The 20,525-nt window shown below is 35.4% G+C and overlaps 1 protein-coding gene across 2 annotated transcripts in view; it reads left to right on the top strand.

The window, feature by feature from the left end:
- The window catches only part of GPC5 (glypican 5), a 1,410,504-nt gene that overhangs the window by 464,508 nt on the left and 925,471 nt on the right, over positions 1 to 20,525 (top strand). For both annotated transcript variants that reach the window (XM_047720231.1, XM_047720232.1), the window contains exon 6: positions 19,147 to 19,267. In XM_047720231.1, coding sequence (XP_047576187.1) covers positions 19,147 to 19,267 — 121 coding nt within the window. The remainder of the gene's footprint in view (positions 1 to 19,146; positions 19,268 to 20,525) is intronic.

A 20,525-nucleotide genomic window follows, 5' to 3' on the forward strand; every position in this document is an offset into this window, starting at 1 on the left:
TATTAAGTCTTGCATTTGAGTAAATTTAGTTTTTCAGTAGATGTAAATTGGTTGAAAATTCTGAAGACCTATACCAAGTACTATGTGAAGGATTTTTTAAAAAGGCATTTGGTGACTGTTTCTTGTGGCTTTGTTTTTTTTGTTTTTGTTTTTGTTTTTGTTTTTAAGCCTATTTACATAAAATGCTGCCAAATATCTAACTAACTTAAGACATGTCGGGACGCCTGGGTGGCTCAGTTGGTTGGACAACTGCCTTCAGCTCAGGTCATGATCCTGGAGTCCCAGGATCGAGTCCCGCATCGGGCTCCCGGCTCCACGGGGAGTCTGCTTCTCTCTCTGACCTTCTCCTTGCTCATGCTCTCTCTCACTGTCTCTCTCTCAAAAAAAAAAAAAAAGACATGTCTATCCTCCTGAAAGGAGTTTGAAAACATTTGAAAAGGCAAATTGGGAACGAACTAGGTTGATGGGTGCATTAATCATCTTCACAGAGGTTTTATCCACTTGCATGACTAAATACTTTGTAGGTCTGAGATGCCAGGGCAGAAGATTTTAATAAGCTTTTACTGATCAGGTCATGATCCTGGAATCCTAGGATCGAGTCCTGAATTGGGCTCCCTGCTCAGTGGGGAATCTGCTTCTCCTTTGGCCCTACCCCTTCTTGTGCACTCTCTTTTTCTTTCAAATAAATAAATATATATATATATATATTTTTTTTTTTTTTTTTTTTTAAGAAGAACCAGTTTAAGATTACGAATATGCCACAGAGGCGTATTTTAGGGTAGCAAAATTTGGTCCTCCGTATGAGAGAGAGAGACCAACATAGGACTTAGATTCAATCTTTGTGAGGAATCTCAAACTTTTCTATACCATTGTATTGTCTCATATAAAGGTAAAAGTTTATCTTTTGTGTTGATTTGCACAAACTTCCTTTGTGTTTTTCATATGGTATATGTGATCACATAGAACTTATCATGATTAGATGGTTAGTTATTAAAACTATTACTGATCATTAATTCTCTCCTTCGTAAAATACATATTTACTTGTTTCTTCATCTTATGGCTTTGGTTAGAACTAAATAATGATAAAATTACCTTTTAGTTTAAGATAGTTATTTCAATCATGGTAAGGAAATATCCTTTAATACTTAGTTAAATGTTATTAGTCATGTGTATTATACTTATTAAGTAAATGCACAGTATAAAGTAAATAAAGAGGTTTATTAAGTTGCATTGCATGAATATGCATTTCTTAGTATTAAGCCAACTTTGTATGTCTGAATTTGAATCCCAGATTATTAGGGTGGATGATTTTGTAGTAAGTATATAATTCACTTTGTGATTGTTTTAGTTAAGAATATTTTAACTATGGGAGATAGTGTTTAAATATTTCATTCTTTTTATTTTAACTTTTTCAAGACTTGGTATCTGAGTTATATTTGCTTTGTAAAATTACTAGAAAAGAAGCCTCTTATTTTTCTATGCTTTTATATATATCTTATAGCTTGGACTCAGATTTTTTAAAAAGATACTCACTAATAAAACTGTCTTGTTATTGAGCCTTTAATAGAGATTTCATTTTGAATAATATTTTGAGTTTCTTGCAAAAACATTTATATATATATATATATATATACATATATATATATACAGATATACCATTTTTTAAGTTAATGTAAGATTCATATACCCAGTTCATGATCATCTAAATGAAACATCTAACTGTGTTTAAAACAATTTCTGCATTTCCTATATTTGTTTTTCTACTTCAAATTTCAATTTTTTTCAATTTTTATAATTTTGTATATTTTTGTCCATTTAGTCAATTTTTTAATATTATGACATACTTGGTAAATAATGAACTCATATATCTTTATCAGTTCTGTATAATTCATTGCCTTTTATTTAACATTTAATTTAGTGTTCCTTATAATTGACTTATATATGTTTTATTTTACTATTTTATATTTTTGAATTAAATACTTAATCATTTAAAAATTTTTAATACAAATGAGAATATTTATAACTATGCATTTGGAATGAAATATGAGATTATCTCTCTAGTAATTGGCTGGGTTTCTTTCTTTCAACAAAGGACTAATCTCAACATTCCTATTTTTAAATATAATATGAAAGCAGTGGTGGTGGTTGTCTTGTTACAACTTTCCCTTAACTTTAAGTTTTTTTTATTTTTAGGTAGGTAATGAAAACTATGTAATTTGTACTTTTAAAAATATATTGCAACTTTCTTTGTAATCTTAAATATAATCTCATTTAATTTTCAAAGGAGACTTGAAAGAAAAATATTTTTGTGGTACACAAGTTTATATATATATGTGTGTTAAAAATACATATTATAATGTTAAAATTATATCCTTTAAACTTTTACCTATTTAATCAGTCATAACTGAGAACCATACTAATTCTACTATAATTAAATCTCTTCTAATTATAACTTTAATTATGTATTCATGTATGATGAATACATTTTGCTTTATAAATGTTTGATATGCAACTTACTGATTAAAGATTATTGTTGCTACATATTCATTGACTATTTTGCCTTACACCATTAAGTACTTTTATTATTTTCCATGTAAAATATTTCCCCTTAAATTCTACTTTGTCCGAAATCAATATTGCTACTCAAATGTTTTATTTTTATTTTCCAGATTAATCTATATATTAATCTAGGCATTTTATATTGTTAAACTTCCAGGGACCATTTTTACATTTCCCAGAAATAAAATAGAGTTTTATTCATTTATTTATTTTTATAAATTCAGTCGGACAGTCTGTTTTCAATAGAAAGTGGTATAATTGATGTCTGTTTCCCATACCCGTTTTTTTTTTTAATTTACTTCTGTGAACTTGTTTATGCTTTGTAAACAGCATTGTGTGTTTTTTTCTCCTTCATGGAATATGTTTTTTACTTTATATTTTTTAACATTAAAAATTTAGATATGTAACCTTTATCACCATTTAATATTAGTCATTCAGCATTCAATACATATTAATAGCTATTTATAACCATTATGGCTTTTATGTATCAGTGAATAAAACATACAAAAATCTCTCAGTAATAAAGGTCCTCACAAAATAAGCTAATTACTTGGTCTGTTTTAAAATGTTACTACAGAAAACAAATCAAGAAAAGAGATTGATGTCAGTAGAAGTAGTAAAGAGTAGGTATAACTACTGTTATAGTTACTATTGCAGCCAAGAAACTACTCCACAATTTAATAACTTAAAACAACAATTATTTTATTATATCTCGTGGATACTACAGGTCAGGAATATTCTGGCAGGATTCATCTGAGCATTTCTTCTTCTTATAAAAGAAGAATGATGAGAGTGACTCAGTGCTACTCAATTGGCAAATAACCCAGTCTGGAGGGTTCAAGGGGCTTTTTCCTATGTCTTGTAAATCAGTGAGGTGGCTAGTTGGATGGGCTCAGCTGGGAGGCACTCTTCATTGGAGGGACACATGTGACTTTGCCATTACAGTGGTATCATGGTAGTTGAACTTCTTTTATGGGAGCTGGATTCCCATGGATTGGTCATACTGAGGGAATCAGGGGGAAGTTCTGTGGGCTTTTAGTTTAGCAGTAGAAGTCACACAAAATGACTTGCCAGAGTCTATTGGTTGTAGCAGTCACAAGCATGCTCAGGTTCAAAGGAAGAGGCCACTGACCCATCATTTGATGTCAACCTATTTTGAGGCCACATTTAAAACTGCCAGACATGGCAATTATATATCAGAGGCAAGGCATTTGAGGAGAGGCTTGAAAGAGATGAGGAGGGCCATGCTCTGCTGAGAAAGAACATTCTAGAGAGAACATAATTTGTACCAAAACTCTGAATCAGAAGCATGTGGACTCATTCTGAGAATACCATCATTGGAACCAGAGTGGCTGAAGCAAAATGAGGGGAGGAGAGAGTATCAGTAGATGATGCCAGAAACATAAAGGAGAAGAGGCAGATGATAGAGAAACAGCCTTGTAGACCATTGTAAGGACTTTGGTTTTTCCTCTAACGTGTATGGCATCCATAGAAAAGTTTTAAGCAAAGAAGTAGCATGATTTGGGTTATGTTTAATAACATCCCTCTGTTTTGTGCTAAGAACACCTAAAGGGGATCAATGGCAGAAGCTGGGAGAGCAGTTAGGAGGTTTTTGTGATAATCAGATGAGGGAACAGCTCTGGACTAGACTAGAATGATCATGTCAGAAGAGGTCACCTGTGGTCTAAATCTGGATTCCTTGAAAAGAGCCTAAAGAATTTCTGGTGCTATTGGGCACCTGGGTGGCTCAGTGGGTTAAGCCGCTGCCTTCGGCTCAGGTCATGATCTGAGGGTCCTGGGATCGAGTCCCACATCGGGCTCTCTGCTCAGCAGGGAGCCTGCTTCCCTCTCTCTCTCTCTCTGCCTGCCTCTCTGCCTACTTGTGATCTCTCTCTGTCAAATGAATAAATAAAATCTTAAAAAAAAAAGAATTTCTGGTGCTATCTCTTGAGCTCACAGTATTAGATAAGGGATATACAATGCTTTTCCTTCTCTTTGCCCCTAAAAATTCTCAATATCTAGTAGTGTAACTTGGAATGTGTAATATAATTGTTTTTTTTTTTTTAAGATTTTTATTTATTTTATTTGACAGACAGAGATCACAAGTAGGCAGAGAGGCAGGCAGAGAGAGAGAGGAGGAAGCAGGCCCCCTGCTGAACAGAGAGTCCGATGCGGGGCTCGATCCCAGGACCCTGGGATCATGACCTGAGCCGAAGGCAGAGGCTTTAACCCACTGAGCCACCCAGGTGCCCCTGTGTAATATAATTGTATTAATTCATTATGTTATTTTCTCTCAGTTATACTTTAAGAATATTATTGTGGCTAACAATTATAAGATATATAAAATTAACTTTATACTTGAATCAGTTGTCTCAGGATTTTGGATTTACAACTTCTTAATTTTTGAAGCTTTTGTTTTTATTATTTTCCCCAATATGTACCCATATGTCCTTGAGTAAATTATTATTGGAAAAACAAATCCGTTTTTATATACAGAATACTTCTCATTCAACCTTGAGAAAGACGACCTGGTGGGTATAATATTCTTGGTCATATTCTTATTCTCTTAAAAGCTCCATGTCTTCTGGTATGTTAATGTGACCAAAAAAGATCTAAAGCAAACCTGGCATAATTTATTTTTAAAGGACTGTGGGTTGTTGTTGCTGTTGCTGCTGTTGTTTTACTATCTATATATAAGTTGGGCATTTTTAAAAAATTTCTGGAGTTTGACTAGTTTCTGTCTAAATATGGATAACACTTCACTGTTTTCCCACCACTGTTCCTACAATCTAATTAGTCATTTTTATTCTTCATACTTCAGTTATAGTTTTGATGATTGTTTTAGATTGAGTGGATCTTGTTTCTTTCTCAGGAACACAAATTATTTTGAGCTGAAACTCCAGTCTCTGGCATTCCCATCTACCATCTTTTCTGTCATTGTTTTATCTCTCTCTTTTTCCCCCGGACTCTGATTCAATTACCACTTGAACTTTTCGGTGTTTCAGTTTGCTTGTCCATGGATTCCTTTGTGGTTGGAAATTCTGCTACTGCACTTATTTTTGCTCTAAACCTCCTAATCTCAGGCATCTCCCAATTTATCATTATAACTTCCACATTCTGTTTTGTAAATGACTTGCCTTTCTACATATCCTTCATAGTGTAAGTACTCTAAAGCAATTTTCTAAATATTTCTTCTGGTTCCATAGTCAAATCTTTTTAAGAGATAGTCTTTCCTCCTGAGTCTTCATGACAGGAACATGACGTTCCCTTTCCGTTTTTACAGTATGATTTTTATTTGTGTGCATGTGTGTGTGTGTGTGTGTGTGTGTGTTTTCTGTTTTATTTACCCGACTCACTTTATTTAGAAGGTAGTGATGTTTATCCAAAATCAGGGTCTGATATCAAAAAGTAATAACCATTTTTTTCATTTATTTACCTTCAAGATGAGGGCTGAGCTCCTTTTTGATCTAAACTGGAGAGCAGATTGATAGACACAACCCCTCTCAGTGGCCAGCATGCGTTTTTTGGAATAACGTAACTAGTCTAAGGTGAACACCTCTTTTATCTGAACTGGTTCAAGGTACCAGACATACCATACATGTTGTCATGCTCAGCAGGCACCTATAGTGGGGGACAGGTGTGCGGCGAGAATGAGTACTACTTATAGATTATATGTGTTACTGCTTTCTGGGCAGAGATTCTTAAGGAGAGCTGTATTTTATTTGAACATTAAATTGAAATAGCCTATGGATACAGTGCAGGTCACTTGTTTATTGGTAGTTCCCCATTTTGCATTGTCATCTCTCTCCATTGTTCCCTCAACTTCATTCAAATCCCACTGTACTAATAAATAATAAATTGAAACTTGTGTAAGGGAAGGGTAAAGAAAAAGAGGCTGAGTTCATGGTTGGGTTGGTGGTGGTGGGAAGCAGCAGAGGGAGAGAAGGATGCTGGGAAACCTGTGTGATTGAACTCTGGTCACTGAGGTTATAAATGGCTTCTAACACCCATGTTGCACTGCTGCCTCCCTACCCCCAACAAGGCTTTTTCTTGAGGGAACCCCACTCCTAGGCCCACAGGCCTCTGATGCATCTTGTCCTTTTATTGTAGCTGTAGTGTCCTAAGGGGGCTATACATTATGAGTTGTGTGTGAGTGGCCAGTCTCTTCTGGTCCCTCAAGAAGCAGGACTGGGACAGTAGAGGAACGTTCCCTGGGCGCTTCAAGAGTGACTCAGGAAACAGGCTGTGGGGAGCCAAATGCCATCTTACATAATTTTTATAAGGAGCAAGTTCTTCTGTCTCATGAAATAAAATATGGATAGGATGAGTTAACTTACTTAATTGTTCTTATAGTCTACATATTGAGTTTTAGCATTTGGTGTTGCTTACATCGTTTGTTCTATTTTCCTCATTTCTTTCTTATCTCTCCACTAATGGGAACTTAGATGGGGTTCTGTGATAGACTGCCAGAAACTGGAACAAATCGGGCTTAACATGAACTTACACATTCATGGCATTTGTTACCAAATTCAGGAATGTACAGACATGATTCATAACTTTTATAAGGACCAATTCTGGAAAAGACAAACTCTTGCCTGAAATTGATTTTTTAGTTTACTTTTGTATCTATCCTACATTCACTCAGGTAACAAATATGTATTGAGTTCTCATATTCCAAACATGTTACCAAGCCCGGGAACTAGAGGATGGTTAAGACAGACAGGCTCCTCGACGTCAAGAATTTACAGTTGAAGAGGGAGTTACAGACTTGAAACACCTCATTGTGAATCTGTCACTTAATTACAGTGATGATACATTCATCCCAGAAAACTACATGTTAGCAAGCAATAGTTGAAGGGAGAGCAAATAATGGAAGAGGGATACCCTGCTTGGTTGGTTGTATTAGTGTCCTGTGGCTACTGTAACAGATTAGCACTGAGAGACTTAAAACCACAAAAACCGTATTCCCTAATAGTTCTGGAGGTCAAAGTCTGGAATTCCTATCACTGGGCCCAAATTGAATTGTCAGGCCAAGCTCCCTCTAATGGCTTTAGGGAGAATCCCTCCCTGGCCTCTTCCATCTTGTGGTGTTTCTAGACTCGTGGCAGCATCAGTCTGATCCCTGACTTGCGATCCCATCATTAACTTTCTTTTCCTTCTGTAAAAACAAAATCTCCCTCTGGCTGCCACTTAGGGAGACACAGGTGACTGCATTTGGGCCCCACCCAGATAATACAGGGTAATCTCAAAATCCTTAATGCAATCATTTCTGCTAAAATATTTTTAATGTTTAGTGCACCTGACTGAGGGAAGGGTCTAAAAGGATAGAACTTTCTAAGCAGGGAGGATGGAGTGTGTAAATCCTGTGAGGTGTGGCAGAAATAATCTAGGTGACAAAGGATAAGAGGGGAAGTATAGAGAGTGAGGGAGAGGGTGGCCACATTTGTCCAAAGGTGTGGAATCCCTCAGCCATCTGGGCCAGAAATACCCATGCAATTTGGACTCCGGAGGCTATCAGAAATGGTCTACATTCTGCGTGTGTGTATTTTGCATATACCTAGTCAGCCAAATATGTTTCTGTGGTATACACAATTGTTAGGAATCTAAACACCCCTGGGTACACCTGGTTCTGTCTACGGAACTAAGTCCAGCTGTTTCCTGCACAGCACAACCGAGTTTGCCAAGAAAAAGCTAGAGAAATTTCCCCCTCTATGCAAGCGGACACATTAAATTCTGTTATGCAAGTGGATCGTTTTCTCGGGACTGTGTGATAGCAGGAATTTGGTTACGGTCTAGTTAAGATGAGGTATGGTAACAAGCTTAGTTATTTCCCCACTTTCCTCTCCGCCTTGCTCTTTATGATAACAGTGATTTGAAATCTATCAATTTAAATTTTGAGATTCATCAGGCCACAAAATGGAATTGCGGGACAGAACTTCAAGTTGGAATTGGAGAAGGGTTGGAAACTGGATATTAGAAATGATGCGTTATGCTCAAATTCTAATTGCTTTCTAAATACTAATTACTGCAGGATTATTTTTGTTAAGAATGGCTATTTACAAATCTTTAAAACTTCATATCTCTTCCATGGGCCCAGAACTCCAGTTTTTTGTGATTCCAAATAAAAATAAATGAAGTGCCTATAAAAATTTTTATCCTTTCAGTTCTTGTTATTATGCTTGGCTTTTCCTAATTCCTATGTGATTGGTTGATCATGCCTAAGATAAGAGCAGACAGACAAGTGTTCGTAATAAGAGTTACAAAATGCAGTTTTGACTGCCATGACAGGCTCCCATTGCCAATCCAAAAACACATAGACCTCATATCAAGACTATCCAATTTCTAGAACATTGATGATGAGTCTGCTTTAAACTTTGGAAATTAAATCTACTAAGTAATTTCTTTTATAAAATGACAAAACACATTTTTTCAAAAGTGAGGGAAGAAAAAAGAAAACGATCTCAGTAAACATAGGATGAAATAATCTATTAAAAAACATTTAACTGTCCATCAGTTAAGATTTGTCTCACCATTACACCTGCCTTTCCCCTCTCGCTGGTGTTCTTTTGTTAGTAAAATTGCCCATCCTATTCCTCTATGCTGCGGAGGGTAGCGGGGGCAAGCGGAGGCAAGCGGAGGCAGTGCAGTCCTTCCAACCAGACCTCTGCTTTGTGATTTATCTCAAGTCACTCTGACCTTGAGACTCTTTTGTCTGTGGTGCTCCATTACATTATCCAGAGAATATATTCTTTGTGAGTGGTGAAATAAAATATCAGTTAAAAACAAAAATAAATTCAGGGAAATATTAACCATCTGCTCTTCTAAGTTCTCCAAGGCCACATTTTTCACCAAGTCCTATAACCAAGTCCCAGTAGAAATGCCTACTCAGAACTAACATTTAACATCACAAAGGCAACTCTTAACAAAGATTCGCATAAAAAAGAATCATGGGTGCTTAACACCTTTGAAACTTTTGAAATTGCGATTGAAGGTAATTGTGGTTGTACTGCTCATTGTCTGTTACCTAAAGACTCTTGGGCTGTGCCTGAGAGTTTAGAGAGACCCAGCTGCTGACATTTGCAGATTAGACCTTCATTAGCTCATTGAGAGCTATTTGAATTGTGAGTTTCTTTTTGGCCTTCACCATCAAGAGGCTTAGAGTTGGGTTTTAGGGTGAAGTGCAGTGTCTCTTTCCTAGGTCTCCTTTTATCATTGTCATCTGTCTCCCTTTGTTATTCTGTCATAGTGCCCTTGCTTTATAGTGTCTGTGCCTTTTATTATTTTAAGCTGCCTCAAAGTCTTTTCTGGAAATATACAGTACATAGGTGCAAAATGATGAAATAAACATACCTCTTCATTTGTTTTAAAACATGGCTCAGTTGGACTAGATGACCTCTAAGGTCCTTTCCAGCTTTAAATTTATGTTACTGTCACTAAAGACAGACAACAGATCTATGAGGCTACAGGCCAAGAGATAAATGCCAAGTACTATGTTCCTGGCATAGGTGTATTTCTTGTTGAAAGCAGAGTACTAGATTCAGTAACCTGCTAAGGATCCTTACAGTCTTATGGTGATAAAACAAGAAAGCTGGTTGTTACATAAAAACAAAAAACAAACAAACAATAAAGATCTCAGTTAAAATCTTTTCACTCTTAAGCATCAAAGAAAGATAAAGAGAAAAGAGAAGAGCTAACATATTTCTTTTGAGGCATTTATATAGATTCAAACACCTATGTTTAGCTTTATGAGTATAGCTAATTTAATGAAATTAGTTGCATTTGAATATTGTCACAGTCTTGCTACCACATTAGCATTAAGTGTGATTAAAATTTATTATGTGTGCCTGTGTGGGTCCCCAAAGCATCAGCTGTCAACACCTTCATAATAAACTAGCCCTTCCTAGCTTTCAGGGAACTTTAACATTCAGAGCAGGTGGTTGGGCCACTGCTTCAGAGGAGAAAAAAAATTATATTTTAAGATATATTTCCTATTTATGTGAATTTAGAACACAGGAAATTATCAATAGCATTGTTTGCTTCTGCTAGTAAGATAAAAGTCATTTAAAACACAGGAGGTGCTAGATACTATGGACTGAAAATTTCCAAAGCTGATTAAAATATTTTCCTTAAGGGAGACTGAGTTACAAGGGGACAACCCAAACTATAATTTAAGAGATGTGCTTGTGAAATATAAATATTATTTTATAGTAAATAAAATTTCCCTAGAAGAAAATAGATTATGACTTCAAGGATAGGGTTTATATGGAAAGTCTATGATTAATTGACATTCAAGGAGAAATCTGTCATCACACAGGTAGCTTCCAGTTTCTTTACATTACTCTGTGTAGTGGATTGAATATGGTGGCCCTGGGAAACCAGTATACTCTGAAATTCAGAGGTTCTTTCTGTTTGATTTTATTATGTTACCTGTTGGTAAGAACTACCTAGCACTTTTGTTTGGATGGTATGTTGGTAGTCCTAGAATTATTTTTATTTTTTTAAAGATTTTATTTATTTATTTGACAGACAGAGATCACAAGTAGGCAGAGAGGCAGGCAGAGAGAGAGGAGGAAGCAGGCTCCCTGCTGAGCAGAGAGCCGGATGCAGGGCTCGATTCCAGGACCCTGAGATCATAACCTGAGCAGAAGGCAGAGGCTTTAACCCACTGAGCCACCCAGGCACCCCGGTAGAATTGTACCTTGCCCCTAATTTTAAAGTATTTATGATGCAGTTGGTAATTTTATATTAGCAATTTAATTAATGTTGGTGTCAATTACATTTAAAAAAATTGTATAAGATGTTATGAACTTTTAGAATTTAGTAATGCCTAATAAAAGGTTATTAAATGAAATTTATACCCCAGATAATTTTGAGTGCTTTTTGGATCCCAGTGGTATCTATTAGTATTCAATCCTTTAAATAATATTTTACTTTCATATAATATTATCAAACAGTGAAGTGAGATGGAAAATCAGTGCAAAATGATAACTATCAGTTATCATAAATCCATGAAAGAGAGCCCATATCTTACTAAGAAGAATTTAATTTTGAAATGTGTGTCTTGGAAAACAGATGTTAGTATAGCATTTCATAAGTATATATGTAAGCACACATAACAGTATGTGCAATTGATGATAGCTAGAATTGATCATTTTATTTTACTTTAAATATTTTATTTATTCATTTGAGAGAGAGAGAGAGAGCAAGCATGAGCACATGAGTGGTGGGGAGGGGCAGAGGGAGAGGGAGAAGCAGACTCCTTGCTGAGTAAGAAGCCCCTCAATCCCAGGAGCTTGAGGTCATGATCTGAACTGAAGGCAGACACTTAACCGAATGAGCCATCCAAGTACCCTAGAACTGATCATTTTAAATTTGACAGTTACTTTTAAAGAAAATTCGAGTAATTAGTTATGAAACAAACCATTATTATTATTTGCTTTGAATTTTAATTTTTAATTAATTTATTTATTTTTATTTTTTAAGTAGGCTTCACGTCCAGTGTGGAGCTTGTTGAAGGACTTACACTCACAATCCTGAGATCAACACCTGAGCTGAAATCAAAAGTCAGATGCTTAGGGTGCCTGGTTGGCTCAGTTGTTAAGCATCTGCCTTTTGTTTGGGTCATGATCCCAGGTTCCTGAGGTCCAGCCCTGCATTGGGCACCCTGCTCAGTGGGGAGTCTGCTTTTCCCTTGCCACCCCTCCCCCCAATCTCTCTCTCTCTCTCTCTCAAATAAAGAAGTAAAATCTTAAAAAAAAAAAAAAGTCAGGGGCTTACCCACTGAGCTGCCTCGGTGCCTTTGCTTTGAATTTTTAATTCAAAAACTTAAAACTATTAAAACAGAACCTTTGGTATACTTAAGGTATTTATCATTTCTTGGTAAGATTAGGGAAGAGTTAGGAGAAAGGAAATAACTTAAGGAATGTACTGCCTTTTTACTTAGGGGTAAATCTACTTTTAATGGAATTTTTATTAGGTAGTCAACGTTTGTTGAAATGAGAGCCCCCTAAACACCACTAATTTTTGTAGTCACTGGTTTTTCATGAGGAAATATCATTTTTCAGGTTCACACAGCTGCTCATCATACAAAATATCTTGAAACAGCCTCCTTGTGATTCTCCTGCCTGAACTGACAAGCACAAATACATACCTTGCCAATCGAAGAGTTAGGATGAAGACTGATTAATACCCATTCTTTAATGAGTTCTTATTTTCTAAATCTTCCTAAACATGTTCATATTTTATTTATTGTAAGGGTCTAAACATTCTCTTTTGGCTACTAAATAAAGCATGGCCTTACCTTATTAAAATAATGTTAATGAGTGTTATCCATAAGATATCACAAATACAATACCTGCAGTAGGAAATTAATTATCTATAAATAATAATAAACACTGTAATAAGGTCTCCATTAATTCTATTTATTTTGACTTTATTAAGTTCAGAAACCTAGATCTCAAATTAAGACGCTATTTATCTGTAATTATAAAGCCAAGTAAATAGTGGAGATTAACTTAAAAATAGTTTGTGGCTCCATAATGGAAGTAGTTAGTGCGATCACAAAAGTTTAATCATTTTGAATTGATTCTACAGATGTCTTCATTCTCTAAATCCCCTGTAAGCCTCTTACCTACCGTGAAAGGTAATTCCCATAAATCTGGCACATAAAATCAATCATATGACTTCTTTCAATTCTGAGATTTCAAAGATTAAGACCTTCACTGTAGAAGAGAAATGTTATATAGAAGCTGCATGTACACAGAGCCACACTCGTGTCTAGTGTCACCCAAATATTTGGGACAGATTGACACACAAAAATACCTGTGGTACTTAACTTTCGTGTTTGCTGCCAGAACTAGGAAGGGAGGCCCAGAAATGGTTTGAAAGGAAAATTTGTTGTTGAGGAAGTTCATTGATCAATACAATACATAGAATGTTCTTCTCAGACCTTTTTACCCAAGATAGCACAGTATTTGCCAGAGCCAAAAACATTCCAGTGTTTTGCCTTCTAGGATTTAGGAGACTCAAAACTCTGGAAACTCAAGGAATTTTAATATATAATCACCTAGCCAAGTCATGCAAAAAAGCGATAGGCAAACAAATGAAATGTCCATTAATACTACTATAACTATTACCACCATCATGGTCCCCATTCTCACTCTTTAACCTCCAACAGATATGGTGATGATGTCTGGGTGTTTTACTCATTTTGTCTTAATTTTGAAGTTCTTATATCCTTCTTATATCCTGTCCCAGTGACATTATCAAAGACTGTTAAGACAGACAACTCTAAGGGTTTTGTAATGAATTCCAGGGTCAGATCCCAAATATTTTTTCCACCTGACATTGTATAAGTGCATGTCAATATACCATACTTTTGATGTGAAACTGAAACAAATTCAACTGCATTCTAAATAAAGTGAAATTAATATCAACTAGTAGGGCATGACATGAGTTTCCAATAAGAAATGTTGGTAGAGTCAGGAGAAATGACTTCCTAATGACATACTGTGTGGATTTATTAGCACTTCTTTTTAATATTTCATATGTTGAACACAAAGAGAATTGGAATCTTGTTAATCATCATTTTAAAACATCTTTATAGAATATAAATATATCAGGGCTTGCCTTTTTTTCCATACTAATGAAAAGCAAGTTGTACTTAGGGAGTGAGTATTCCTATTAAACTGCTGTCATCTATTACCCAACCTGCTTAGAAGAAATAAGCCCAGATGGTGGGTCTATTACTTTTCTAACAAAAAAATGTGCTTTTTTTTTTTTTTGATGTGTGTTTTATTCCGTTCTTCTAGTTGAAATGCAAGCAATTTTTCAAGTCAAGAAACCTCTGTAGGGATCCTTGAAATGTTTTATCCATTACTGGTACATTTAGGAGGAAAATGTGATTTAATGATTTATTAAAATTTTGTAATAAAAAACTCAAAAAGTCTTTGTTAGAAAAATTTTATTTGATTAAGAAACCATATATTTTGCATGCAAAGTAAAGACAGCAGGGAGTAAGTTTTTATATCAAACTAAGATCCTAAATTACTCATTTAGTGATGACAAAAGCATTTAGCCCATGTTAAAAATACTTGTGGGGATCTTTTATTTATACAGGGTTCAGTGAAAATTTGTCTGTTATATACATTTTAAGACAAAGAGGATGAGGAGTTTTTAATGTAAGTGTTTGATTTGGGTTGAAAATACAAACAATGAAATATTCAAATCTTAACTATACAATTCAGTTTTTTTTTTTTTCATACAAAATGAGCATTCTTGTGTAACCAGGACCCAAATCAAGGAATATATTACTAGAACCCCAGAAATCCACTTCAACCTTCTAGAATGTATCTCCTAGAGTAGCACTTATGGTGAATTAGAACATTGATTTATTGTCAAACTTTCATAGATGGGGTCATAGAGTATATTCTATACCTAGCTTCTTTCATTCATCATTAACCTACAAGATATTGTATATAGTTATAATTCATTCATTCTCATTGCTATATGGTATATCATTATATAAATATACTACCATTTATTTTCCCATCTTAATGCTTATGGACATTGGTTGGGGCTATTTAAAGATTTCATTTATTTATTTATTAGAGAGAGAGAAAGCATGAGAGGAGGGAGGTCAGCGGGAGAAGCAGACTCCCTGCTGAGCAGAGAGCCAAACTCGGGGCTTGATCCTGGGACTCCAGGATCATGACCTAAGCCAGAGGCAGTTGCTTAACCAAATGAGCCACCCAGGTGCCCAGGTGGGGCTATTTAGAGTAATACTTCCCTGAGCATTCTTATACCTGTCTTTCAGTAAACATTGCTGAGTATATCCCCAGGATCATGGGATTGTTAGTTTTAGTATACATGTCAAATAGTGGCTTACATTGGTTTACACACTCATCCACAAAGAGAGAGGGCTCCAACTGGTCCACATCCATGCCAACCCTTGGTATCATCTGTCTTTTTCCTTTAAACTATTCTGGTATGTATGTCCTGCTATTGCATTGTGATTCTTCTTAACCTTATTTAAAAAAAAAAAAAAGGAAAGAAAAACTGGTTTTTAAAGATTATTTTTCACTTGAAGTATCTTAAATGCCATGCTGGAGTATTTTTCCTTATTTAAGTAATAATGTAAGAATAGTGATATTGAACTAGTGAATAATACACTAGTTTGGAATGAGATTCCTGATCATTTGTAATTGTGATAAAATTTATCTGTGCTATCAACTGTGACAGTTAAGAATAAAAAATGGGAAGTTCTTCAGATTACTGTGACATGACATTCCTGCATCTTGAAAGAACATTCATGGTCTGTACATAAACCAAGATGCAACCAAAGTAGTTTACAACTGACCCATGAAGAATGTGGGGGTTAGGGGCATTGTCAAAAATCAGTGTATGACTTTTGACTCTCCTGAAACTACAAATAGCCTACAGCTGACCAGAAGCCTTACCGGTAACAGTCGATTGGCACATACTTTGTATATGTATTATATACTCTATTCTTACAATAAAGTAGGCTAGAGAAAATAAAATATTGTTAAGAAAATATTGTTAAGAAAAAAAGAGAAAATACATTTATAGTACTGTATTTATTGAAAAAAAATCCACATATAAAAAAAAAGAAAAAAAATCCACATATAAGTGGACCCAGAGAGCTCAAACCTTTATTGTGTAAAGTTTTACTGTATTTAAAATTGAGAGATGAGACTAAGTTTTTATTGCTCATATTATATCTGTGTTTCTAGAGAAATAGGAGAATCTTACAGCAAATTTGCCATCTGTTATTTCAACCCTCTATCAAGCATTACTTCACTCTTTAGCTGGCAGTATACAACTGTTCATTGTGATTTTTTAAGAAAATAGTATATCCTTTTCTAGTTATAAGTAGTAAAATATTTGAAAATGCTATAGTTTTACAGGAAAAAAATTACAAAAAGAAAAAAAATGCTTTGCACAAAACTGATTGTATTTCCGGATTATATTAATTGATTTCGGGAGCTTTCATTAATAATTATTGAGTGATTGTATTTTGGAGCTCATGTTCCCTGGATTCACACCCTTGCTGCGCACTTAACAAAATGTTGCATTGGGAAAGTTACTGAACATAGTCAGATCCTAGATCCCCAATCTGTAGAGTGGGAATCCTTATAATATAAATATTGTATGATGTATTAGTCTGGATTCTCCAAGAAGCAGATGACAAAAAGGAATTAAACACAAGAGGGTTTTCTTAAGGGAAATGCCTATCCAAGCAAATGGGGTGGAAATGAGTAAGGCTGGTAAAGCTGTTAGTCATGGAGCACTTGTGACCCAGAGTGAAGGGGAGGGGTAAGAAATTTGAGTGGAGCGTTCAAGCATGACCTACAGCCCAAGGAAAGGTTAGCAAGGGTTTCAGGGAATCCTGAGACAAACTTGGCTGTCAGAGGAGCCCTCTGTCTTCCATCGATGGTTCTGCATTAGTATCCCTCCTGAACACAGTGATTGGTTGGGGGCAGGCGTAGAAAGAGATTTCAGAGTGAAGCAGCGGGTACACTTAGTCCATTAAATTTCGTGTACTTCGAGGTCTATAGGCACATTCTCACGCCCACAACAAATGATTATCATGTGAATAAACCGACAAACTCCAATGAAAGTATTTAAAACAATGTCTGGATCATAAACATGCATTTGTCCACTTAGGTATTCATATTATTCATCATTATTAATAATAAATACAATAAAGGAGCCACATGTGCAATCTGCTTGAAATAGTTGGAAGAAAAATATAATAATGCTACAGAAGAGTTAAGTTTAATATTTATAGTTTACTTAATTCCTTCTAAATAAATGATATTATTACACATCAATAGATTTGTATAATTGATTTTCTTCTATTGTTATTGGCATATATTGCCAAATCCCTAATGCATACTGGAATACTTAACTGTATACCCCTCTATTTCTGCGTTAAGAAGTGGGTTCAAGGTTGTTTTAAAAATAAAAAAGATATATTAATATCATTATTTTTGTCACGTGCAATTGATATTATCAATTTAAAAAATTTCCATCATTTAATTGGAAGGATCTAGTTGGTAATTGCTTGACCCACTTGTAGAAATTAATCACTGGGCATGCAGAATTTGGGGAGGAATTGGATATTCCTTAAAACTTCTTTTGTATGGCCATATTCTCAACAGTGGAACCTCCTTTCACCTTTTCAAAGAGCTTCCATTGCTGTGGAAAGTCCAGAGGGTTCATGTGGATAGCTGTGATACTCTGCTCAAATAGAGGGAAGAAATATTACATTAAGCATAATGTGAAAATGCTTGCTGAAAAGTCTCTGAGGCCACTTTATCGTGACTTCAATTTAAACAGATTACTCAGAGGAGAGTCTTAAATGGAAAGAGTATGGAATGTTCAGGGCATGGCCTCCTATCTCTTACTTTTCCCTATTTGTACTCTTTGTAAATAGAACCCTAGTGATTCTTCCCTGTGTGTGTTATTCATATGCCTTTGCCATTTCTCCTGCTGGGATGTCACCCTTTGCTCTGGAGTTTACATTAACTCTACCATCTCAGGCCTATTCTTCCCTTAATACTTCAAGGGCTAACACAAGCTATAACTTCTTTAATTCTCCCCCAAGTGTCTTAATCCAGACGGACTTCTCCACATGCTCAGTGTTTACTACCCATGTTATCCCTCACCTCTCACATGGCAGATACCATTCCTTCTAGCTATTCCAATAGCATACTGAACATCTCCTTTATTCCTAGCATTGTGACTGATGAATCTAAATTATCATTTTAGGAAGATAGTGATTTGCAATGACTTTAACCACCCGTGAAGACCCCCTATTACATACAACATGATTTGCTAGATCCTTGTTCAGATAAATGTTGATGAAAGATTGTAGTTTTTTTCTGGTGCAAAATATTTTGCCAGTTTTAGTTATTTATGATGTTCATAGTTTTGACTTTTATAGTCCAATATGTAAAAAATAGCATTGGGACTCATTTATATATTATATAAAATAAAATAAATTGACCCAGATAATATGGATTCAGACATATGCGTAATTCAGCAAAATCTGGTAATGAATTAGGATGTATAGTAGCTTTCTTCAGTTTATTGATAAATAATATTAAAACACAATTAATTGGGGCGCCTGGGTGGCTCAGTGGGTTAAAGCCTCTGCCTTCAGCTCAGGTCATGATCCTGGGGTCCTGGAATCGAGCCCCACACCGGGCTCTCTGCTCAGTGGGGAGCCTGCTGCCTCCTCTCTCTCTCTGCCTGCCTCTCTGCCTACTTGTGATCTCTGTCTGTCAAATAAATAAATAAAATCTTAAAAGAAAATAAAAACCACAATTAATTTTTGGTTACATCTTTTGAGAGAGAAACATTAGAATAGTTTATATTTGCATGGTAAGCATTTTACCAAAAAAAATGGTGCAGCTGGGTCAGGGTCTGTTCCAAGAAAAACATATATATATTGTACACTCTTAAAAGAGTAAGATTCTGAGCTCAGGTATGTTCAAATGGTTGTGGCAGATAATATTCTGGCAGGTTGCTAAGTCTTGTATCTTCCACTCTTCTCTTTGTTAGCTATACTCAGCGTGTGGTTGGCAATGGAATCAAAGCCCAGTCTGGAAATCCCGAAGTCAAAGTCAGAGGAACTGATCCCGTGATAAATCAAATTATTGATAAACTGAAGCATGTTATTCAAGTAAGTACAGATACTCTACTTATTGGTATAATCAATGGTAAATAATAAGTGGTTGCTTTCCATTACATGTGATAAATCTATTAATCCTATCTGATGGTCCTACCTAAACATGAGTATTGGAATGAATTACTTGTATCGAGAGTTTTAGAAATATTTTGTTGAGAAATTTTCGTACAGAATCAATGTACAGTCATATCTTAAGGGAGGGCAGTCTGTATCTGTGAAAAGGAGCCACAGCCTCACAGTTTCAAGGTATAGTGAAAATCTTAGGATAAGCTTCATCCCCAATGAATGAAGTTAGACATGGGGACTGCCGTGACAATTAGAGAAAACACAGACCATAGGAGACACTGGAGTCGCTTTTCAGGTAACTCTCTGAGCCTTGCTGTGAGGGGTTTTGCTCCAGTTTTAATAAAAGGTAAGTCATAAATGAACAATAATGCATTTTTGTATTTATTTCCTGTATCACCTTTTACATATTATCTTATAATCTACCTAATGACTATTTATGAAATACTTATGTTTTATCCTTAATAAACTGTAATCAAGTGTGTACTACTATTTTTAATATATAGTATATGAAGCATGTAAATGTCTATCAAAAGAGCATTTCATTGAACTAATCTTTTAATTAGAATCAAATATTATGTTACATGCTATAATGGCAACCCTCCATTCTTCATCTATTGGAGTTTGGGCTAAAGAGGACTATTTTTTTAGGATTCGTCTTTTTATAACAATTTATCTATGCATATATTCTCATTTTTTCTAAGTAAAGCCTTGGATGGATAGTTCTGATATTCTATATCAGAAACTATACCTAAACAGTACTGAGTTTTTATGAATATTAAAATATTCTGGGGTGCTTGGGTGTCTCAGTAGGTTAAGCATCCAAATCGATTTTGGCTCATGTCATGATCTCAGGTCATAAGATTGAGCCTCATGTGGGCCTCTACACTGGGCACAGACCCTGCTTGGGATTCTTTCTCTCCCTCTGCCCACCCTTCTCTCCCCCTGACTCACACAGGCACACATTCTCTCTCTCTCTCTCTCTAAAACAAAACAAGTTAGAGTCATTGTTATGCTGTTCATAGTTGCTCTGCAAAATGTGAGTTTATGTAGGCCCACTTCTTAGGATTCCATTTTTATGAAAGTCTGTGTCTTGATCAGAGGAAATGTAAACATTAAAGGCCCTATGTCCAATACCATAGATCTCTCCCTTCCAGGAGACAATAATGATTACTTTGGCTATTCTATG

This window comes from Lutra lutra, chromosome 3, assembly GCF_902655055.1.
Source record: "Lutra lutra chromosome 3, mLutLut1.2, whole genome shotgun sequence".
Taxonomy (NCBI): domain Eukaryota; kingdom Metazoa; phylum Chordata; class Mammalia; order Carnivora; family Mustelidae; genus Lutra; species Lutra lutra.